At 43.4% G+C, this 23,883-nt stretch overlaps 6 protein-coding genes across 6 annotated transcripts; 2 read left to right on the top strand and 4 right to left on the bottom strand.

The window, feature by feature from the left end:
- Nucleotides 1–2,884: 2,884 nt before the first annotated feature.
- H6S33_009324 (uncharacterized protein) lies at nt 2,885–4,134 on the bottom strand (the record flags this gene model as incomplete). Its single annotated transcript, XM_044840706.1, has 2 exons — nt 2,885–3,442; nt 3,499–4,134. The coding sequence occupies 2 exons, from the start codon at nt 4,132–4,134 to the stop codon at nt 2,885–2,887; spliced, it is 1,194 nt and encodes a 397-aa protein (XP_044698139.1).
- Nucleotides 4,135–6,818: 2,684 nt separating this feature from the next.
- On the top strand, nt 6,819–7,641 carry H6S33_009323 (uncharacterized protein; the record flags this gene model as incomplete). The annotated part of the gene is made up of 4 exons (XM_044840705.1): nt 6,819–7,053; nt 7,118–7,246; nt 7,315–7,410; nt 7,478–7,641. 4 exons carry the CDS (start codon nt 6,819–6,821, stop codon nt 7,639–7,641), a joined length of 624 nt encoding a protein of 207 aa, XP_044698138.1.
- A 217-nt stretch (nt 7,642–7,858) lies between these two features.
- Nucleotides 7,859–9,257, bottom strand: H6S33_009322 (uncharacterized protein; the record flags this gene model as incomplete). The annotated part of the gene is made up of 7 exons (XM_044840704.1): nt 7,859–7,892; nt 7,949–8,031; nt 8,102–8,139; nt 8,253–8,707; nt 8,801–8,977; nt 9,049–9,120; nt 9,192–9,257. Coding segments are annotated over 7 exons (925 nt in total), but the record flags the coding sequence as incomplete, so codon positions are not given.
- Nucleotides 9,258–12,955: 3,698 nt separating this feature from the next.
- H6S33_009321 (uncharacterized protein) lies at nt 12,956–15,531 on the top strand (the record flags this gene model as incomplete). Its single annotated transcript, XM_044840703.1, has 8 exons — nt 12,956–13,151; nt 13,218–13,689; nt 13,762–13,789; nt 13,857–14,316; nt 14,389–14,570; nt 14,627–15,025; nt 15,086–15,202; nt 15,277–15,531. The coding sequence occupies 8 exons, from the start codon at nt 12,956–12,958 to the stop codon at nt 15,529–15,531; spliced, it is 2,109 nt and encodes a 702-aa protein (XP_044698136.1).
- Nucleotides 15,532–16,021: 490 nt separating this feature from the next.
- Nucleotides 16,022–17,313, bottom strand: H6S33_009320 (uncharacterized protein; the record flags this gene model as incomplete). Its single annotated transcript, XM_044840702.1, has 5 exons — nt 16,022–16,153; nt 16,219–16,304; nt 16,362–16,557; nt 16,634–16,938; nt 16,998–17,313. 5 exons carry the CDS (start codon nt 17,311–17,313, stop codon nt 16,022–16,024), a joined length of 1,035 nt encoding a protein of 344 aa, XP_044698135.1.
- Nucleotides 17,314–20,653: 3,340 nt separating this feature from the next.
- On the bottom strand, nt 20,654–22,154 carry H6S33_009319 (uncharacterized protein; the record flags this gene model as incomplete). The annotated part of the gene is made up of 3 exons (XM_044840701.1): nt 20,654–21,052; nt 21,110–21,880; nt 22,008–22,154. 3 exons carry the CDS (start codon nt 22,152–22,154, stop codon nt 20,654–20,656), a joined length of 1,317 nt encoding a protein of 438 aa, XP_044698134.1.
- Between the last annotated feature and the right edge of the window lie 1,729 nt (nt 22,155–23,883).

The raw sequence follows: 23,883 nt of genomic DNA, 5'->3' as shown, positions 1-23,883 counted from the left end.
AAGGAGCTGCCTCGAAAATCCTAAACCGGTTTTCTGATATGTACCTGACACTCGGATATATGATCGATCGACAAACAGCATCTGTGAGTTATAGGAACTGGTAACCCGGGCCCTAGTACGTACCCAATCAGTACAGGAATCCGGAATTCCCCCATGCGTTTACATGAATTTTTAAATTGATTGGTTCCAGAAGAATTCGGGCCGGTTAAAGTCTGCACTTATGACAGGCACGTCCCGCCTATATCTTCTTCGTTTGTTCTAAGCTCCTTCCTCCGCTGCGTGGAGGTAAAAGAATATTTAAATACATAGATAGATTTGGGATAGGATCGATGATCATCGCTCAATCTTTGGTAGCGAAGAAGAATAACCGGTTGACTTCTACTTGATTGTCTACGTAACGCGAGGGCTAGTCACGTTCCTAGGCTCATATCCCTTCAGCTTTTCACTGCTCTACACGATATACTAACAGCAAATTTTCGCCAAGTATTTTCAAGATATGAAATGCGTGTATCGAGCGGTTTGCCTCTAATGAGTGAATGCACGAAAATGAAGTCATGAATTATCACTCGACAAAACACGTTACGATATGTGCTACTTCGTATTCAAATACGACAGGAACTGGGATTTCAAAAATCGATCCAAACTACATGACACAAATCTTCAATTTCTCCCGTCTCCTTTTTGAAAGGGAAATCTAATATAAAACAAACTATGTATACCTTGAGATTTTCTCACATCGCAGAGAAGTCGCCTTATCTAGACTTACCAGCCCCCCAGCGAGATCTAATTAGTTTTCTATCTACGTATGTGAAGGTGCTACTGTTTCTTGCTATTTATTCATGATCAGCATTGAGTGGAAACTTTCCGAGATGTGGACAAATCTAGATAAATTGGGTATAACGGTGTGGGAAGGACTCAGAGAATATCACTCGCCCAATTTTGTGTACTTCGGGTTGATCAATAATAATAATAATCTCTCACACTCGCACACAACCGTGAGGTTATGACGACGTTCAAGGGATCACCGCTGTCCTCATAATTTGGGCAAGCGACTGGGGAAAACTTCCAAAATTTAAACCTAGCCCGACCGGCAAGATGGGTATACCGGGGGTGGGGGACACGGGAATTTGGGGGTTGATTGATTGGTTGATTGATTGATTAATGTGTACCTGAGGTACATATTAATTGAATACTAAAATATATTTTGATTTGTTAGGTGACATCGTCAATGCGCGTCGTTGCGGTTGCATAGAATGGGCCGCACTCCATTGTGCGCAAACTTCCCATTTTCTAGGCTCAGCATAAGGAGCTAATGACACCTCCCAATTTCACCCTACACCAACAACACCTTCAACACCTTCAAAACCATCAAAACCATCAAAACCATCAACCCATCAACACCAACAACACCACGCCATAAAACAACATCGACAACATCGGCAACATCGAGAACATCGACAAAAAAATCCTCCCTCATATGACACGAGTCATCGGATATCATTCAACTCAATTCAAAAGTACGTACGAGAAACATCTAAATCTTTCCATCTCGATCTTTACCTTCCCTCTAACCGGGCTCCCATTTTGACTGTAATCTCTAGGTGTTTTTTTTCCGCTGGGCCCGTGTTACCGGCTTTTCTTATAACCATCGAGCTCGTGTCTCGATGCCGAGCTCGTGTCTCGGATCGAGCTCGTGTCTCGGATCGAGCTCGTGTCTCGACGTTGAGCTCGTGTCTCAACTCCGAGCTCGTGTCTCGGATCGAGCTCGTGTCTCGAAGTCGAGCCTGTATCTCGACGTTGAGCTCGTGTCTCAACGCCGAGCTCGTATCTCGGAATTGCTACTCGCTGTAGCCCACCCTCATCGTCAGGGACGCTTGTATGTGTAACAAAATTCCTACCTCATTCCATTCTTCTCTTGATCTTTCTTCTACTGGGCCCTCGTTCTGACTGTAACTCTAGTTTTTTCGCCTCTCCTTTATAAGGAATGAGGCTTGGGTGGCTCCCACACAGCTCCGGTGCACGCTCCGGTGTAGGCAGGGTGTCCGGCATAAAGGGGACCCACCTTAAAAGTCTGCCAATCGCAAGGGTGTGGTCCCCGCAGGGGTCGGTTCCCGAGTGCGTGGGCCAAATATTCCGACACAGGCAAGCCCTGTCCTACACCCGCACCGGTAATCGGGGTGGAGCTGGTATATTCTCCGTAGGGAGGTAACTTTTAGTTTTTCTTTTGTTTGCCCTTCTTTTCCCCTCTTTAGTCCGCTAATGTTAGGGTACTCGATCCCGGCAATTTGCTCTTGCGGGCTTGTTGATGGGATATGCCATACGGGGCATATCTCTGGGATCGTGTACCCTACCTCTTCTCTCTTTTTTTTGGTTGCTCCTCTGGCTGCTAGCGAGGGGGTTACTAAAACTTTAAGAAAAGATTTGGCTTTGTTGATCGTCGTCACAGTTTATCACTCGCCATATTTGCCAAGTGCCAAGTGTTTAGCATCAACATCTAATGCTGATAGACCACATCAGGTCCCTCTCGAACGGTAAGCCTTTCTCCAAATTATCGTACCAAAGAGATAAATTGACTTGCCTACACTGAGGCTTCTGTTTAGACAGATCTATTAATAAAAAATATCAAATAGGATTATTCTTTCTCCCAGGAGGCAGATCGCGCAGGACATATCAGGACAGCTAGCAGCTTGTTAACTAGAAAACTGCAACGTCCAAATTGCTCTCAATTAAAATCACTGTTACCAAATTAAGAGTACGGAATTCAATGAAGCCCGGGAACTGATCTCAAGTTCGCTCATATCATTCCTCCCATACATATTCTTATTCTTATCAACTAACAATCTCGTCACAACTTCCCGATTTTCTTCCCCCAGTACATACAATTTTAACCGGCCTGATAAATTGCCGGCCCAGCAACAATATGAGAATTCACTAAGCTGTAGTTATGCGGAGTGACATAAAGATCCTCATCTACCAACGCAACAAAGATCGTCCCATTCAGTGTCGGGTTCAGATTACTGAATAGAGTTCCATCCGGCTGGGCTGCCTTGACAGTTCCATCCCCTGCATACCCAGAATCATACAACGGAGTGTATGTTGTGTTAAGCTGACTAGTCCACATGGCGAACTTAGCAGGCCCTGTAGCGGTTGTATTGGTGATATAACTATTGTTATAGCCTGTGACTTGCCCCGGTGATTCATAGCGGAAAGTCACTTCTCTGCCGGGATATGATAGGCTGGTACGGTTATGAGTAATTGCAGCGCCATAGGCGAGATCGGTTCCATTGGGATTGTTGGTGACGTGAAGAGTAGGGAAATTTTGCCAGACGAGGTGAGGGTTCTCGGCGGGGCAAGATTTAATATGGGGAGATAGTAAGGTCCAGGACATGGACTGGGTAATGCCTACTTCGAACCACACAGGCATGGGGAAGAGGCCTTGGAACTATTTAAGGGGTTAGTGCAACGGAAGATAATCTTGAACACGGTACGGGAATATACCTGACGGAAAATCATCTGCTGTCTTGCCTCGGTGGTGATGGACTGCAATAACATTTGTGCGGCCGCCCTGGAATCCAAATGCTCGATAAATCCGTACACACCGCTCTCTCCCCATCTGGTTAGTTTTTGGCAGAAATCAATAAACTCCCTAACGGTGGTGAACGGATATTGGTATGTGCACATTTTCGCCGCATGAGGGCCGAGGATATTCGAGAGTAAGGTGGCATGTCCAATCTCTTGTTCAGCCATAAATTCTATAAGAAATCTATCGTCCGCATTTAATCCAGCTTCTTCAAAGTCGGCTACTGAGAAGCGGCGTAGTCCTTCCTGGAATAGATCCAGTTCGATCCACTCCTGGTTGAGGGCCAAGTTGATGGATTGCCAATCAAAATCTGACAATGCCTGGTACACAGGAGGAGTGCCATTTGTATTAATTCCACCAGCAGGAACATATGGTGCAGTCTCAGGTTGGGTAAGGTTTCCGGTGTTGGGATAAGGGTTGTGTGGCTCTGGAGGGTTTCCAGGTGGGATAACTCCTGGTGTGCCAGTAGCACTTCGAGGGTCGACCGAGGATACTGGCGAGGCACCGGATGCTCCAGCAACCATTGGGGTCGCAATGTTTCCCCCAGTAGCCATTGGAGAACCACTTACTTGCGTATATTGGGGAAGTGGTGGGATTTGTGAGTTTAGAGGCCCGGCGCCTACTGTGCTCAAGGGGCCTGGAGTTCCTCCCATGGTTTCTTGGATTACCTCTGTTGCTTGGGTTCCCAGAACTATCCCTCCTTGAGTTCCTTGGGTTCCTGTGCCCTGGGGAATGGCGGTAACGAGACTGCCTACGAGGCCGTAGCCCGCAATACAAAATGTACGGATACGCATCGAAGAGTATGGTTGAGGGGAGATGTATGAGAGAGGTTATGGATTGGTTTTCAAAAAAGCGAAGCCACTCTCACATTTATATCCAGGATACATGTATCTTATGGTAAAGATTATTAATAAATTCGGGAATGCTTTCCATGGGCTGATGACGCCTACAAATAACCAAACGGGAAGTTCATACTTTCAGTCAAGCAGGCTTCTGAGATGCTGACCTCGGATGCTACGGTACAAGCATACAGGCGATTGGCTGGACATATGACCGAGTAACGGTGCCCATAATTCCCGTGTTTTCAGGACTTGTGGCGATTTGTGGCTCGCCATATAAATTATTGAGATTAACTGGAACCGTCAATGGGTGGTGCAAAATTGACCCGCTTGACACGCGATTTTATCCAATAACTAGTGGTGTATACTCTTATCGATTTTAGTGTGTGATACTTGTAGATGTGGATCGATATTGATGATATTGCTAGAATGCCTCTCGATAGCCTAAGCTCAGGCACACGCCACCATCTTCCAAATTAAATTCGCGAAGACATGCGTCATAGATATATACGCCTTACGGCCCCCAAAAAAAAGGAAACAGAGAAGGACCGTAAAAGATGCTACTGTATCTCCTTTAAACGAATTGAACTCTGTGGGGCCGTGTAAAGATTAAGTACCCATGGAATTATTGAAGTGAGGTACAATCATTTTAATGACGTCGAAGCTCGGGTATACGCCGAGCTATTATGACGCACGCGGTGCATGCAGGAAGAGCCGCATTAAGAGCCGCAAATCCTGAAGATGTCCCTGCCAAGTTTTCGAATTTTGACTTTGAAAAGTGCCGTTGTAAAAATGCTCTAATATATCGGCGCTAGTAATAACCGATCAAACACCACGTTAAAGGCATTGGTCATCACTGCTTGGCGTGTCAACCTTTCCTCGATGGGCTGATTGTGCTGAGCAGATTTCGATGACAAAACAAATTGTTACCCGTAGAAAGTGGTAAAATATATAGCCCCACGCGGGGGTCGAACCCGCAACCTTGAGATTAAGAGTCTCACGCTCTACCGATTGAGCTAGCGAGGCTTATATCTAAGCAGAAATAAAAAAATTATTATATGTTATCAATACTGAGACTCTTAGGAGTGTGCAATATATTTACAGGGCCGGCCGAGAGCAAATACTAAATCTTCCCAGGCCCCAATTACAGAAGTAATTAGAAGCACCTTGAGGTGATGCTGTACCTGTATTCCGCGCGCTAAGGCACCACATTATAGCGTTTAGTATCCATAGAACCTCGGTAGAACACAAGATAGAGTGTATATGCATTGTATTGATGCAGTAGTTAGTACTTTGTAGTAACTTAATAAAGTTACAGAATTTGAAAGCCAGTTTATAACCCGGAGAGTTTCAATAACCCTATCTCATGATTTTCCGCTGGTTCCCCGACTCGCCAGCTTGCACATCCCAGAAAGCCTGGGAGGAGTAGAGGGCCTTCCCAGATCATTCCATCTCTTTCTAAATTAATCATAGGGTGTCAAATTCTTATTCAGATCACTGTCTGAATATATCTCACCGCCCCGGGCCTCATCAAAACACTCGGAAACGGTTCGATAAAACGCATTTTCTTTCGGAACAGACCGAACATCTTCTGACACCTGATCAGCTGAACTCTCAATCTCGTTTGTTAGTAGACATTGCAATTGTATGTATATACCGAAGTATACAATAAACCAATTTGCAAAAACAGAGCCATATGGTATATTGGAGTCGGTCATTCTTATATCTTCTTTGGTTCCCTAAAGTTTGAGTTTGGCTACTGCATATGTGTATTAGGATTTAAATTGTTTTATCAATTTATAAAGGCGTGAGGTTTGATTGCAAATATTGTCTTACCATACTTGTATGTATGCATGTTATAGCTAGCAGTACATACATTAGTATATACTGTACTAACATACTTGTATTCAACGCTCATATTTCGCTGGATCGACTGACCTTAACAAGACTCTAGTGCATCTTTTGTAAGGGTTAGATCTGGTTTAATTAATATTATGAGGTTGCCTTAAATTCATTTGAACGTTATAGCCCGCAGTTTTGTATTTCTTATAAGGAATAAGTAACGGGTTCTGCATACGAATATTAATAATCAATCAATCAAGCAACGGATTCTAGAGTCAATAAATTATTCCGCGTGAGAACGTGTGATCCAAGAATTCAAGGTTCGCCTAGCTAGCTATAGTACTAGGGGGGCTCCATTAACACACCTAAATCAAGTCCTCAACATCTGAGGTTCGTAGACGACACGCATGCCTTTTCATCAATAATCCAAGCCTCTAGCTTCTAGCTACCTTGCGCATCTCCGCCGGCCCCATCTAATACCACCTACGCTGGGATAGCTAGCAAGTTTACTGGTGCAGCGCGGCCTTCGCTCAGAACTTACGCCTGAATCAGCAGCTATGAGTCGAAGATACATGACCGTCATGATTACTCCAAGTCCCTTCTACAACTACTCTTCCACTATAATCAATCCTCCTCCCCCTCCAGATGACACATCCGATCCTGCTACAGTGATAGAGGATTTGGGGAAGACTATTATCTTACCTCCTTCCGCTTGTGTCAATATCTTGGATGAGCACACAGAGATTCCTCCTCTCGACATAGACGTCGATAGAACACTTGATTACACACCGAGCAAGTCTTTTATAAATACCACTTTACATCAAATAGAAACTTACTAACACAAATCCATCTGTAGAATTGTCCAAACTTATTACACTCAAGCTTCCAAAGAATCGAGAGGCCCTGAAGAATTTAAATCAAACTCAGAAGGGCCTTCGAGATATTCCGTCTGACATAGTGGAAGTACCATCATGTTTTAGAAAAGGTAAATTCAAAAGGAAATCGTCTATACATTGAAATGAAAAAGAGGATTAATATTCCAGCCATGTCTAGCTTCCACATCTGGTGACGTTGTGCTTACATCCAAGGACTCCTATATTGCGTGGTTTCTCGAGGACCCTGATCCTAATCCGCCTGCACGTCAGCAAAGTAAGTCACAAATGTGTAATTATTAAGCCCGTCTCCTAAAGACCGTAAAATCTAATTAGGATAAAAGGACCATTACCATCACAATTGACGGCATTCGAGTTTTCCGGTATTTACACTATTGGCGAATGTATGAAGGGTTGCTCCGGACCACCGCCTGGGACTGGATGTCCAATTTGCGAACCGGTTGATTTCAAGAACATCGCGCAAGTGCACGGTATAACTATTAAATAAGACCGAAAACACCTTATTGGAGAGACAACAAAGCCTTTGCATACAATTCAATGAATGATGATACATATCTTTTCGAATACTCGGGATCGTTCTGGGTCTAGAAAGGGATATGGGAATCTATAGCTATACAATCGTTGTTTTCACTTCGTTATTTCGGTACTAGCTATAGGGCCAGCAATATTGGGTCTTTAGCATCTTAATCTATCCCCTATGGTTTCTATTCGAACGGCCGCTGTCCGTAAACAACGTACCTAGCATACATAGATGGAGTCAGTAATAATTCGAACACTCATCGTTTGGGTACAACATTTTGAAGTAAAAATTGCTATCCTTAGACCGTAACTCGGAGCGAACACCAGCAAGAAGAACATAGACCTCGTCTGCGGTCCACTATCACAAATATACATTAGCCAATTCAACCTTTTACGAACCAATATAGGCCTATCAGCATTATACTCACGTCAAGGAAACGCGTGAAAAGCGCCAAAGTAAATCCCTCTTTCCTCATCAGATAAAATTAGCTAATATCACTGATGATCTTTAGGGATTCTTTTTTTTTAAGAAAAAAAAGAAAAAGAAAAAAAAGGGGGGGGGGGGGGGGGGCTTCATACCTAGAGCTTCTAGGAGATTGAGTAAATTATATCTCCCGATGTTCTTCATTTTGTGATCCTTTGGCCATGAACCGATGGGGACCTTAAAAATATTTTCCTCCACATTGATAAAAAGGGCGTCTTCCATCCATCCCTTTAACTTATCTGTAATATCAAATGGTCTTCCTGCTCTTTCTGAAGCTTCAATTCCTAGCCTACACCACTGTGATATAGAAGTGCTGGAACCAATAGCAGTAGGTTGGCCCTCGTCGTCATCAATATAAAACCCAATTGTAGTCTCGACGGATTCGAACCATCCACCAGGTTTAAGAGCAGCATATGCTTCTTTATACAAACAGGTCCAACTGAAAACTGATCCGTGTAGAGCTCGCCCGTGAATGAAATCGAATGAATTCAAGACATGTTCCCATGGCTTTGTGAAATCATCGATTTCAAAGGAACAATTTGAAGGCACCCTTTCAACATAGTAAGTACAAATACATTTCTTAAATTTGGTCGCTGGTGGTTTTTTTTCTTTTTTTTCCTTTTCTTTTTTGAGGTTTATTTACCATGTAGGCTGTATCGGTGAAAGGTCATTTCCAATGACTCTCGTATTCGGAAACTTGTCCGCAATGTCGATCGCCCAGATCCCAGTACCAGTTCCAAGGTCAAGGACTCGTTCTGGATTCTCGCCGATAGGTGCCAAATATAGAGCTCCATCAAGGACGAGAGTGTAAACATGATGACTAAATATATGTATATGTTCGAATGAGTTTGTCAAAGTACCATGGTTGGGGGGAGAGATGAGATCAATCACAATATATCGAGCTGCTCATTCTGCTTGTCATCGTTAGGAGCCCAGTACAGTCCCTCGCTATAGGCATGGTATCTAAAACACCTCGCGTATGGTTAACTCCTATTTTTATAAACTTTTTCTGTGCATGTGGTTTATATAGATACCTTCGGCCGTTCTCATATCTGTATTGCTTTACCTCAGGATCAAGAGAGCTTGTTTCACTCTGGTTCCTTGGAAGAAACATTTATTTAGCGCGCTTCGTTCTGTCCTTTCTAAAAGCTAGTGCACCCGTTTTAAAAAGAGAAAACTTACTTGTCAGTCATATATTCCCCATTATTCTCGAGATCATCAGCTCCGACCACTTGATCAATCACGGTTGCGTCTTCAATTTCCTTTAGGAGTTCTGTTTTCCTTCGCGTTTTCCCTAACATTTGTCCTGTCTATTTATCTTCAAAGGTTCCTATGTCAACCTGTAGTAAATATCTGTAGCTACAGTTGCAACAACGGCGTCGGGCTGTTTATTCCTCTGGGCGACAGGCTGGTTCTATATACGAACGGGATCCGGAATGCCGCAGCTAGGTATGGGTGAAAGCGTTTCCGGGATATCACAGCCAGAAATTTGCCAAATTTCGATCAAGTGTCACTTGGGATATCGACGAAGTTAAGGCGATGAAGAGCGCGTTATATATATCGTAGACCCTAGTCCCCTGCGATATCATCTTGAAGGACCTTGGACTGGGATCTTGAGATATGAGGCTAAGTGCAATTTTAGGGCCATACCAAAAGACGTGAAAGTACATGTAGTAGGTATATGTATATCAAATCCCACGGCCCGAAAGAATTTACAGTCAAGGTAAGTAATGAACCTGAAGATGCCGTTTTTTTGTTTTTGTTTTTTAAAGGCGCAGACTTAATAATGTGGCTTTGCCCCTGATTTTTATATTTACGCCATTACACACCCAGGAGAGCTAGAGGGAAAGGTTAGTATACTGTATTTCCTATCAGCCGGAGTATTTCTAGTCACATATGTACAATTGATGTTGCACCGATCACTCTGTACGTGGCCCCGCAATATAAATATATATGTATTTATAGAGTGCACCCTCCCGGTCCCCATGAAGAATGAAACTTAGTGTACAAATCTGCAGCTGACAATCGACGCTATCAGATACGGAAATTAACAGGGACCTGCAAATGCTAGTATGTAACGTAACAGTAATGTTTGCGTGATCGTCAACAGGGACGCAGCTTCACCGCGATATCGACGAACAGCTTAGTGTAGGACAGTAATCCGCTTATAGGCTTGGTAGCACTTAATACTACTAAGCGGGTAAGAGTAATATTATTAGTTACTGTTCTTCAAACACTAGTCAGTACAGAAATGGATCGATCCGGCAAAGTCGATCTTGCATACGGAAATTCCGTCCGGACTCCTACTTTGAATCCCACAGTATAAAGGATACCATAAGTAAATCTCATACTGCCACAGGTAGGTGCCTCGGAAGTCTTGGCAGCGGCTAATTCTGCCTAGTAGTTGAAATAACGTTTTATAATAACTTTGAGAATTCTCGCTGTAAGCCTCGCTAGCTCAATCGGTAGAGCGTGAGACTCTTAATCTCAAGGTTGCGGGTTCGACCCCCGCGTGGGGCTTTTTACCTCTCCTTTTATTGGTACCCAAAACCCTACTGATATCTACTGAACTTGAAGATGTGAATTCTGACATCCTATTCTTCCAGTACTTCATGGGCGGGTGTGTACGTACAAATTACGGGCAATCGGAAAATGGCAAGATCCCCCTATATTACATCCATACTTTTTATATAATACACCTGACCTGCATGCAGAAACTATGAGACCTAAGAAGTTGTTACGATATGACGTTCATTTGCATGCAACGCAAATTTTAACAGAATTTACCCTCTCTAGTCAGTAGGCGAAATTAAATCCCTTAAACGCAAGGATACAAATCATTCAAACGACGAAACTCGTACTCGTTAGGCTTGATCAAAGGCTCCATGAATTTCATATTTGCAATAAGTTACGTTGCTTATGTTTAATTGTTTCTAGTTGTTTCAAGCTTTCGTCATGGATTATCACCCAGGCCAGATGGTATTCAAATACCTACTTTGTACACCTATATATATCTTTCCGTCAATACATATACCGCTCACTGATTTACACTCAGACCAGTTCTGACAAGGGTAATTAAGACACGGAGGTGTCTTTGTTTCTTGAGGCGTTTCGTGAGGCTAGTCGTGGTGATGATTTGTGTGCAATAAAGGTAGTCGCTCTTTAATTCGTATGTAGTTGACACGTATATCCCGAGATCTAGAGCTGAATCAAAAAACGTCACACCTAAAACAAAGTTTTCTCATGATAAACTGAGTACATCTGGCAATTTTGAAAGGGGTAGTATAGTCATACATGTATCTATTGCGGGAGTTAATTTGGAGTACCGGATAGGAGGCGTGTTCTTAATTACTTTACTACTATACTACGCCACTCGTACGCGTGCGGGTCCTTAACAAAGGTAGCTCGACTATCTTCTTCATCTCCGGATACCGGGACCCGAGACATTTTTCGATCTACTGCTGTCATCTAGGGCTCCGTGAATACACCATCCAGGCTCAAATTATAGTATTTAAGATCCTAGATCCCTGGGTATCGAGATATTGGCATGCGTACGCGCAGTTTTGACTATTAGAGAGTAAACATGTAGGCCGGTACACACATATATATCTACATTTGGTGGGCAGCTAAGAAGCATCCAATCCCAATTCTATGGAGATCCCTTATTCCAAACCTTGTAAAACTAACGTAGAGTAGTCGTCTCCTTTCTTTGCAAGTCGGGCCAGGTAATGAGAGGCTACTATAGGGTTTGATCTTTCGCGCCTCGACAAAATGTCTAATCACCAATCGGCAAGTTAAAGACAGCCTGCGCATGTGTCAACATCTCCCGATTATTGTCCTCAACATTCCAATTGTTTTTCAATAGCAATATTAGAGCTACACATATGGCACTTACAGGTAATTGCACATGCCCAGGTAATACTACATTTATATCCAAGCAGATACCGGCAACTTTCCTGATTTATTGCCTAATTGTTTTGCGCTGAAGGTACGGGTACCTGATGCTGATATATGGGTATTCTGCGAATCAAATGTAAGCAACGCTGTCTGAGTTGTCCAATTCTCTTCAATCTATCAAAACATCCCAATTTGTCTCTCCCGACACGGTATGCACAAGTTGGAGTACGAATACTCACAGACGAAACAAAAGAGTTCAATCCCTAAGGAACAGCTGTACAGATAGGTTGCGACACCTACGCAAGTTTTACAAAGGAATCTCCTAGGCTTACATTGGATAGTAAATCCTGGTACAGCTGTGTCAGTACAGCTGATCTACATGTAGTTTTACTTTGCTCACTCTATGAATGTAGATACATGTAGGTACATGTACTGTTTGTAGAGTCTTCGAGGTGATAGAGCACGATCCGTAACCTATGTCGTGAGTGTCTCGGTTGTCGCTACAGGGCCTGGGACGTGTTCTGAAATAAACTCCAATGATGCCAAAGTCTGTGAGCACCGCAGAAGATAACTTGCTGGGTTCTCCAGTATCTTCCCGGGTAGCCAGCGCAGACGTAAGAACATTTCGCGAGGAATCTGTCTCAAACCAGCATGGAATAAAATGACCACCTAAACGCCCTTTGGTAGGAGATCAGCGGCACGCACACCGCGCGCTCAATGGCTATCCGATCGGATGTGTATTGAGTGGAGGATCATGCATGCAGAGGGGTGAGAATATATCTTGGCGGCCCAGAATATATCTCACGGGCTCGTCCGCGCATGGGGAAATTGCAGATTGATAAACTGTTTTCTTGACGTCGGTTAAACACCAAACCTTTTTTTCTGATCAACCAACCATACTATGGCAACCGTAACCTTGACCAAAACCCATGTGAACCGGCCAGAAGCATCAGCATACTCTTACACAACCAAAACAACAGCGGAAACCATGAATTCATCGATGATATCAAGAGAGCCCTTGGAGAGTTCAATAGCAAGGGCAACAAAAGGTCGCAGGAGCATGGATGAGTATATAAGACCAATCCTCGACCTGCAGAGTCAGTGTAAACAAACATCCAGATTACGCGATCACAAAAAGCTAACTTAGGGCGCCCCTCATTCAGACCCATATGATGAATCGCCACCTAATTACAGGACTGACGAGTACACCATTACAACGGAAGAGGAAATCAAGCGCCCAATGATAATCGATGAGGCAGCATGCCTTATACGGGATACTTATTTGCAACCAAAAAACCATGGCCGTAGATATGGAGAGGTCCAGGTCATGTTTTATAAGTTCAACGTTATACAAGCAGACGATATAGATCTTGAAGACGTTGAGGACATAGAGGATGATGACGACTACTCCTCTGATAATACGGCCAAGAGAGAGGAAATCGAGAGGAACAACAGGAAACAATCAGAAGAGCTAAGAAGGAGGTGCCTGGTTCAGGCTGCTAAAGCGAAGGGGGACGGTTACGAGGTCATCCCGTTGCAGTATCTATACGAGAAAGTTTCGGAAACCTCGCCCCCACAAATGGAATACGAGCTTTTCCCATCTGGCATCCGAGAGTTATCGGAGCTAAAGATCATGTAAGTGTTCTCCTGTCCTGGGTTGGAACCTCACACGAGTCGGAAACTCAAAGTTGAACCGCGAAATTATAGAGAGTTCCCTGCTTGCTTTTATGCTACAGTATGACGCCCCATTCATAGCCATTGCCGCCCAGAAAGAAAAGAAAAGCTAATTCCCGCCTTCAAAGGATTTCTTGGAAGCAATGCAGAGCCACACAAATCGCTATAACTTCACTGAGGTTGACCCACAAACTGTCCTGAGGTCAAGGAATTTGCGTTTCAACAAACAAATTCCTGGTTTTAAGACAGGCATCTCATTGCGCGCAACTAGCGACGAAAGTGATAATGATTATCTTACACTTCTTACTGCTATGCCATATTTCGGAAAACTTCCTGAAATGAAGTTCTTACGCGAAGCCAGTCTTTCTCCGGGCAATGCGCCCTCGTATCTGACAGAGTATCGCCCGGTGAAGGGGCGAGAATCGTGGCGGCGGGAGAGCCTGAGCTTGGCAGAATATAGATTTCTAAGTCCAGGCGCCGAGAAAGAGTCTAAAAGACAGGAGAGAATAAACTATGATCTGAGGGAAGAGCGTTATATCGATCAGGATGTTCTTATTCATCAGGCGTGGTTTATGGTCATTGATAATTGTTTGTACTTACCACTACTACTTTTTGCATTGGGGGAGCGTCAACTTCTAACAATCTTTCACACGGAAACAGATACCATAGGAATTTTCAAGTCTGCAGATGATCAACTCTCAGACTTATACCCACAGCCACCACTATACCCACACCAGGAGAAAATTGGAGCGTTTAACGCACTGGTACATACAATATCGAATACTCTAGAACGTTCAGAAAACATAGTCCTTGATACCTACCGTGCCAAGGTTTCTGAGCTAGTTAGTTCTCCAATAATTTTCTTTGAAATATGACCATTGATACATAAATTTTACAGGAATTCTGTTATCAATCACTTATTAACAAAGATATGGATGTGAGTGATGACGAAAACAGAGAAGATGTCTCTAGCTACCATAGAGCAAATTTCGAAGCAAAACAGTTCGCTAAAAATTCCAAGGACCTAGCCAGAGCAGTCGAAAAAGTTGTAATCCAAATCAGTACCATCAGTAGCGTGGTTCAATCTCAAATACAGATTCTCAAAGATCTACGAGAAATCTTTCGCCTTAGCATTGGTTTGGCAAGCAGGCGGCCTCAGGGAGCCAACTTACAAATACCAATTATGTCGGATCAAAAAGAACAAGTCCGTGCAGCCGAGCGAAGCCTAAGCTTTGTTATTAAAGATCGATATAGATTTTCTAAGACACTTGATGCCTTGACCAAGGATGTAAAATCCGTAGGTTTCTTCCAGATCTAACGCATCAAAAACAGGATATTGTTTAATAACGTTATGTAGTTGTCGGGATCCTTGGCAGTAAGAGGAACTCAGACTGCGATCGCGCGACAAAACACCACCATGTCAACACTTGCGCTTATTTCAACGTTATTTTTTCCGTTGGGATTTTTTACTTCGGTAAGTTTCCAAGACAGTTAATAATCTGCAAGATAGCGCAATAGAGTATTGATTAGTATGTTTGGGAGACATAGTACGTCACACTAGATGCTGCTAAAACCGTAGCCAGGACACAGTCCAAGTTCTTGAGATTGCCTGGACCAATCGCTGCCGTTTTCATAGTTGCAACTCTAGCAGTCATCGCCCACAAAAACGGCCTCACTGATTCTTTTATGAAAAGGCTTATGATGTTGCGGTTGAAGCTGAGAAACTATCTTTTAAAAATACTCATGAAGAAAAGGATGCGGCCACAGCAGCATCGCAAAAGTGGGCAGAACGGTGCGATCTAGATCTAATCAGACACTGGACAGCTGAGTTTAGCTCGAGTCGACACACAATTTTCTTTCGTTTTTTTTATACCCTTGATGAAGTCATGATTATGATAGCTATATAAATAATGTAATTCACGAAGATGGTACTTGTGCAAATTTGAAGCTGGCCCACATCTAGGGCAGTTTTCGCCAGTTGTGAGTACATACGACGTGCTCGTGTTATATGAAGCAAACATATTATATCACTTGTCCATCCCTTGGCAATTAAAATGCCACTCAAATATTATGTAAGTCTGCCTGTCAAACATGGAAAACATGAGCTTTGTCAGGCGAGCACAGTCCGCATATCGTTTTCGGCGCATGAATTGTAAGAATGACTGAATTGAACCAAAATAATATATACAAAAAAATCTTAAAGAAGGATGCCAAAACTAGAAAGAACGATAGTTCAGTTAGCTTGCCACTGCAAGCTAGCCGGTGCAGTCGGGTTAAGGTCGAAAAGCCACAACTACTCGTCATCTTCCTCGTCCTCAAGATCCGAGGGAGGCGTGCTGTCAGGCTCGTCCTCCACATCACTCGCGTCGTCCTTCGTTCCTTCGATGTCTTGTTTTGTGTTTTCGATTTCTTCCGTTGAATCCCACTATGCGAGATAAAATCAGTCAAATGTATACATATATATATATATATATAAGCGGGGTGACTTACGTATGGTGAAATAGCTCCAAGAAGAAGCTTTGACAACAAAATCCACTTCTTCTCTTTGTCCTTGATGTCCTCGAGTCTGTTGTTCACTGTTCAAGATGTTAGTGATAGTAGATTGTATGAATATCAAGGCCAGGGTTACGTACTTGGCAGGCAATCAATGTATTGTCCTACTGAAGGATGGTCATCAAGGTCCTGAATCAGTTTCTGGGCACCGGTGTCGTTTCCAACACGAGAAAACTGGAACGCGACAGATTGTGGTCCCTTGGCGCCATCCTTTGACAGGCTTGAGATACAGTTGATAATGACAGTTTCCAGAAGTCCGGTGGCTTCACCCTCGGGCTATAGGAGACAAACAGCCAATCACATCAGTAGAAATTCTTCCTAGACAGGTTTCCAAAACAATTCGGGGTCTTACCGCTCCATCAGTGATGATCATAATAAGCAAAGGCTTTGCCATATCCTTGTTGACAAACCTATCAAGGATCTTCTTCTTCAACTCGGTACCTATTCTGGTAACACCCCCGTAGTTGTGGTTTTTGAGGACGCTCTTGACAGTCTTGACGGTGACGTTCTTCTTTCCTTGAGGTGCGTTCAAGAACCTAACTGTGATGATACCCTGGTCTCTTGCAAGGCCGTAGACATTCGCAATGTTGTCGAGGGTCTTCTGCAGAGTCTTGATACGCTCACCATTCTCCTCGTACTTCATAGAGTCGGAGTCATCTATCATAACAATCAGAAACCTGGCGCCTAGTTGGCCGGCTTTGGGGGAGGATACAAACCAATAAGAATAGCAAGATCATAAAGAGTCATGATACCAAACTGATTTGCCATTTCCCTCGAACATCCCTTAGCCCTCAGCTCGTTGACCATCTTAGCAGCCTTTTCGGCGAGCTCATTCGGGATTTCGGGGTAGAACGCCTCAAGTTTCTTGACCTTGACTTGGTCTTGAAGTCTCTCTTTGCACTGCTCTGTAGTCATCTCACTGCCTGTATTTTGTAGGGATACAGCAGCAAATTGTTGTTCGACCTTGGACATTGGTGTTGTTGGGACGTCAGTGACGACTTGGGGGGTCTCGGTTTCGTCGACGGTAGACATTTTGGCTGTTTCTTCTATTGTTTCGCACGGAGAATGTAAGGTAGGTTTGATCAGTGAAGAATTGACTTTCTACCTGGTGGAGTCGGCGTCCATGGCAGACTTATATTTCGAAAGTCGGGGTATCAAATCCAACTAGACACTGCGCATGATATGTTCTCACTACACCTCTACAATTGGAGATTTATCCGTGATTGACCAAAAATGTCCGTTTCTAGAGTATAGAAACTGGTGTATTCAAACATGCATGAAGCTTAGGTTTCTAACGTGTAATACTACTGTATGTCAACACAGACTGCAGATACTTTAAATCGTTCCGATAGGTTTGTTTCATTGACTACTTCTCTTCTGAAAACGATATGGCTGTAAGGAAGGACACTGTCCAGTAATGTTACTTAGGAGTAACTTGACCCCGCTATTAACCCCACTATGCATGAAATCATCATTTCAGATTGCTGGCACTTCCAACCCTGTAAATTCTTTGAGAAGTGCTAGGATGGAGTGAAGCTTTTCCTCTTGGAGATGTCTGAAACTCTAGCCCTCATGGCATTCTCACCAGCTATCAGCTAGATACAGTTCTACGTACCAAGGCGTATAATCTAGATCACATGAAACGATATAAATTTGGCGCTATAGAAAACTACAGCACCGTAGGACCATTAAGTTATGTAAATTGGTGGTGTCTAAGCCCGTAGACACGTGGAGAGCTGCATATCACGATTAATCAATGGAACAAATAAAAGTAGTATCGATTGAGTCCATTTAGAGGGGATTACGTGAAGATCATCAAAAAATTGCAAAACCGCGGTCATAAACGAAACGCGCAAAATTTCGACTTATCGATAACTATCAATACGGCCACTAGAAACGCCCCGATTAAAGTGTAACTACATTGCCTGGGCTGTGCTGCCGTGAGCATGTCCCGTGGGAGAAAGCGAATAGTTACACAGCTGCCCCGCTTTGCAAGACAGAACGACCCGGCAGGTACTCGCAGAGGTTGAGATAAGATTTCGTGGCCAATAAAAGCTTATCCACAAGTAAACACGTCACAAATAACCCCGCAATTCCTTGCGCAGCTTGGCTCTTAACTTCAGCTTCATTTTGCACGATGCAATCCCACCATGATCTTCACGATCCCGTTCCCGCACAGAAACGAGGTCGGGAAAACCCCTCAACGGTACTGTATTCAGCTAATCATATTTCTTTAGCCTTGACTACCCACTAATTGCACCAGCCAACCAGCCATCTTATTCAACGACGATTAGAAAGAAGGGAACACCATGAGGAAAACTGCCGACTCTATCATGTACTCGTAGCTTCATGACGTTTCCGAACACGACTAATATTGCATACCATACAAAAAAGCGCCAAATCCACCTTTTTGTATGTCATGCAATATTGGTCGTGTTCGGAAACGCTATGAAGCTACGAGTAGGCATGTCATACAAAATCCGAAGTAGTGCATTTAGCTTCATTGCCTAATTTGTCAGAAAAGAGAATCATTGCCCTACTTTGTGCTTGATATTAAACGTCTGTCTCGTGCCCAGCCTTCTTCTGATTGGTCAATAGTCCGGTGTGCACCCGAAGAAGAGAAGCTGTGTGGTACAAACCTTGGCGCCAAGCGGCTTTTGGCTGGGCACGAGACAGCTGGTTTGCTCTAGAGTACAACACTTAACCTTGTGCCTCCAAATAGATATATTTACCTAATCTACACACATATGGATTTTAATCATTCTGAGGTCTTTTGAATTATTTAAACTTTGCAGGTTGGCAAACCCTTGTCCGACAGCTTCCAAAGGAGAGTGAGTACATGTAGGTAGGCGGCAAAAGAGTTAGACATGAAGGTGTAACGGGGATCCAGAGATGTCTTCAATAACACATCAATGGCCGATATCTCTAGAAGAAGCGTCACAACATGAATAGTCAATACATACATGTAGCTATATATGATCTATGTTGGCTACAGATTTATTAATTAGTAGAGGGAAGCCTCACGTACCATTCCTATGATACCTATTTACCTTTAAGCACTAATAGTTGGTCTCGTAGCATGATAGCCTCTAGAGTACTACACGACATCAACACCATGAGGACCCAACTCATGATTTGTTCTCACTATGCCAAGACTGGCAGCGGAGCGATACTAAGACATTTCGAGACCCCGTGAGACCTCCCGTGACGGTCCCGTTTAAGACACCTTGGCGCTCAAAGGCCGTTTCAATCACCCAGCGAGCAGTACGCGGCGAGGGCGGCCTAATGTTCCTTTCCAGTTGTCTCACGAAGTCTCACGAGATTTTAAAGACTTCCCGCTATGAGAAATCCTCCCAAATCACTAACATATAACTAATCAATTGGAACAGCAGCATATACATCTAATTGAATTTAAATCAAAATCTTTTTTTATTAAAAAATACGGGCAGCCAAATGCTTAAAGAGGATGCGATTTTCTCCAATAAATTTAGTTACACTGTAGACTAAGTAGCTATAGGAGACCGAATTCGCGAAGGCTTGATCACTCTTCATGTTCAGGTCGACTCGCAACTCGCATTCTTTCACTCCTAAGAAATCTTTACTTTCCTGTAACGATTGCAATAATATACCTCGATAATGAAAATTGACATCTCTCGTAACAGAAATCATTACTTGACTACATTATTCTCATTTCTCCCAACTACGTTCCGAAGAGAATTGAAGTTATTCCCATCGATATATGGTTACGGATTAGTCTTATCTCGAGTAACCCTTAAAGAACTACAGTATCAGGTATAACCCTCAGATTGTGAAGAGCCTATAGCTACTACAAGTACGTACTAATGTAGTTATGTATGTACGCTTTCGGGATTCTCCCCTCGCCTTCAATGATATGATATGTATATAAAGCTCCCATCAGCGTTCTCGGTGAGTTATACCAGATATAAGAGTGAATTTACTACCTTCATAAAGTAAATGGTGAAAAGCATATAAACCTCGACTCATGGCAAATTGGGTCACGTATTATCACTCGGATTTTCTATCGGGTAGCGGATTTTAGCACCCTTCGTCTATTCCCGGTTTTTATAATTGCCGAACTTCAGGTGGCATGATAATATATAGACACAGTTCTAACACCGGGTGGTCGAGCCAACCACTTTTTGGGGCGATTTCGCGTGACAAATGAATGGTTTGCAACTTTGTTTGGTGAGCCATTGATATCACAACCCTCAAAAACAGACCGAAGAATGACTTAAAAACGTACATAACTATCGTTCAACCTAGGGCAATATTTCTGTATTTATTACTATATAGTCGCAAAGAGATAATGAGACAACAAAAGCTAATCGGTATTGGTATATCTCAAGAGGGCCTAAGCCTCCACAAATGCCGCCCACATCTCTGCCCTTTTGCCAGCAGCCTTAATACTAAAGCCAGAGTTCGGTTTGATAAATACTACTTGTCCAGCCTTCAGAATCTCTTCTTTGCTATCTCCATCAATGCCCTGCAAACTAACTTCACCGTCAAAACAGAGAAATACGCTAGGTCCTGCGATTCCCTCATTTATCACCTCTTTTGCACCGTCTTCCTCCAACTTGATATTGAGCAGATCGAATTCAGGCATAGGAACTTCGTACAATTCGGTTTTACCGGTCGTTGATTTACTCCATGTTTGATGCTTGAGTTCGAGCTTCTTTGAAGCGGAGGCTTCGTAGAGAAGCATGTCTGTGAATATCTTAGGGTCATCGTTCTCTCCAAAGCCGCAGGCAATCTATTTTGAGAATCTTGGTTAGTTCATTTCTTTAAATATTCAAGTCCCTATTCGTACCATATTATCAGACCACGCCATGCACTCAATAACATCGCCCTCCAAATAGGCGTGAATACAATCCGCCGGAATGGCAATTCCCTCTCCCCTTTTCAGTCGGACAAAATTCGTGAAGAATATTGCCGCAAAAATTCCTACATCTTCGGGATAATCCAAAAGCATCTTCTTCACAACCGGACCCAGATTCTGGCGCTTCCCGAGAGTGCCCAGTACATCTTCTCCTAAAAGATGCATTCTGCCTATAATAGCTTGACAGAGCCTCGAAATAGTCTCTTTATCTCGCTTGAAAAGACTCCAGAACAGTGTCTTCAACAGCTCTTTCATCTTCTCTTCTTCTTCTTCCCCAGTCTTCAGGAATTCGTTGACAGCATCTTCATTTGCCAACGCGACCCGTAGCTCGGGTACCTCTTGCAGAAAAAGTTTGATTTCGCTGACAGGTCTGAACCCAACAAACCCTTGGAAAAGATCCGAAACAGTAACCGAAACCTCAGGTTTATGGTTAGGATCGACGAATTGCTCGTTCTTGCCCTTTTCTTGCTTCTCCTGTTTCACCAACTGCTGGGCGAGACCTTTATCGGGGTGGGCTTGTAGAGGAAGTGCTTTCCGGAACGAGAGAATCTTGAATAGAAATGGAAGGTGGGGGTCTTTGTTGAATTTTTCATAGACGGCGGAGGTCAGATATTCTTCTGGATTAGAGGCGATTATGTCTGCAAGAGGCTTGTTGTCTTTGACGGCGCGGGACGGACCATTGGGATGATCTCCCACCCATATCTAGGACAATTTTATTCAATGTTAGCGGTTTCTTATATTGTCATGATCATGTATTACCGTTTTTTATTGTATTGATGTCGAGATACATGAGAGAAAGAGCACCAGACGAGCAGTGATTTATGCTTACTTCACCATACGGCTGATTCTCATCGATCTCGAAGTTATTCTCAGGGGTCGCTGTAGCAAATCTGGCTGCTAAGGAGTCTGAACCCTTCTTTCCATAAGGATAGGGTAATACGGCGACGGTCAAACGTATGAAATTGGAGTCGGACATCTTTGGCTTGAGTTGAGTGTAGGTACGTGTTTTCAGTTCTCGGTACTTTGAAGACTCTTCCAACAACCGTTATAAACATCTCAAACTTTTGACGTCAGAGCTTGATTATCGCAACGGTTCTATCCATTAAAATCCACTGTTCGGAATCTCTATTCCGTGCACATGCGCGGTGTTGTCGTCATAACGAGTGCCTATCTATGACGCGGCCCGCATAAACATTGTTCCCGTCCCAAGACCTCTTTTATCGGGAAATTCCGAAGAGCCGCAACATAGACCCACTCTCCATTGGTTTAGGACATCCAGTTGATTGAACTTCCTCATCTTCAAATCACAACGTTCATTTTGGAATGAGCTCCCTGCGGATATGGTGTATCCCGTCTCAATTGAACTGCACAATGCAAGAATCATGATCATGATAGGTGTGTAGGTACCTGTCAGGGAACGCCATGTTTTTTTTTGGGCGAATAGAAAGTTTACGGGAATGTAAGGTACTTTTTTACTCTGTTTGGTTCGTTTAAATCTCTACAAGGGACTTCTTGAAATGGTTGCTCCGATAAAGTGCACAACTGCAAGTAAAGATTTCTTTTTAATCCCCCCCCCCCCCCCCGGGAGGGTTTTAGCTACACAATTTGGACAGAAACTCCTGCACATCCTATTGGTTGTATATGAGTTTCTGTCCAAATTGTGCAGCTAAAACCCTCTACTGTCGACATGTCAGCATTCCGCTCTGCACTTGCATCTCTGTCTTATGGTGCCAAAGCATTTCCCTCATCATTCATCATACAGAATGCGCCTCAGACCAAAGGTGTGAGTTCATTATAAATATACAGCTCAGATAAGGTACATATTCCTGTTCTTCTTTTTTTACATCTTGAAGATATTTAAATAGAGCAACATTACTTATTAAGCGCTGCGGAAGCAATTATAGCAACATGTATAGAATACATGTATATACCAAGAGTCTCAATACATGACACATAAAGCAGCCCCTGATGTTTTTAAGTTCATATGTAGGTCTATAGGAACGTAATGTACTAACGGATTAATTAAACGCTGAGAATTCTTGGTAGCAACGCCATCACAAAATTCCCCAGGACTTAGTTAACGCGCGAGTACTGTTCTAACCGTTTATCTGGCCCCTGAGCTTTGCATAAACGTCGCACCAAACTAACTCTGGTTTCTGGAATTTCACATCTCGGAAACAAGATCTTGGGTCTGGCTACATGTATTTAGTCGTTCGAAAGCAGGCATCCGTGGAAAAGTTTTATGTATGTACCGCCTGGCCTAGATAGGAGATAATGCCAAGAGATTCTTGTCAAGTGGAGGTTTGAGCGATTGTTGGTGTTCCCCCATCGCAGGAAGATCAGGTATCTGAGTGTCAACAGGAAGGTAGCTGTCATAGCGTATCACTCGTAGGTATTCATCCACCATCGCATCAGTGACAAATTCATGTCTCCGGCGAGCGCAACTGGAACTAAAGTATGTATCTGTTTATAAAATAGGATTCGGTAAAATCCAGCCACTGGCAGACAAAAGCACATTCGGAAAAGCAAATACAATGACGGGTACTCGTTCGTTCCAGTCTCAGCCCAAGTACCTTCGCTGTTCAGAATTTGTCCCACATGCAGGTTAAACGACAGAAGCAGTGTGTTGCCCCATGGGCTAAAAGTGAGCGGGCGGGAAAGTCTTGGAGAAAGTCTTGGAGAAATCAAGCCAATCGCTAATGACA

Source organism: Morchella sextelata, assembly GCF_020137385.1.
Source record: "Morchella sextelata strain SCLS chromosome Unknown scls_3, whole genome shotgun sequence".
Lineage (NCBI taxonomy): Eukaryota > Fungi > Ascomycota > Pezizomycetes > Pezizales > Morchellaceae > Morchella > Morchella sextelata.
This window is presented reverse-complemented; position numbering and strand designations above follow the sequence as displayed.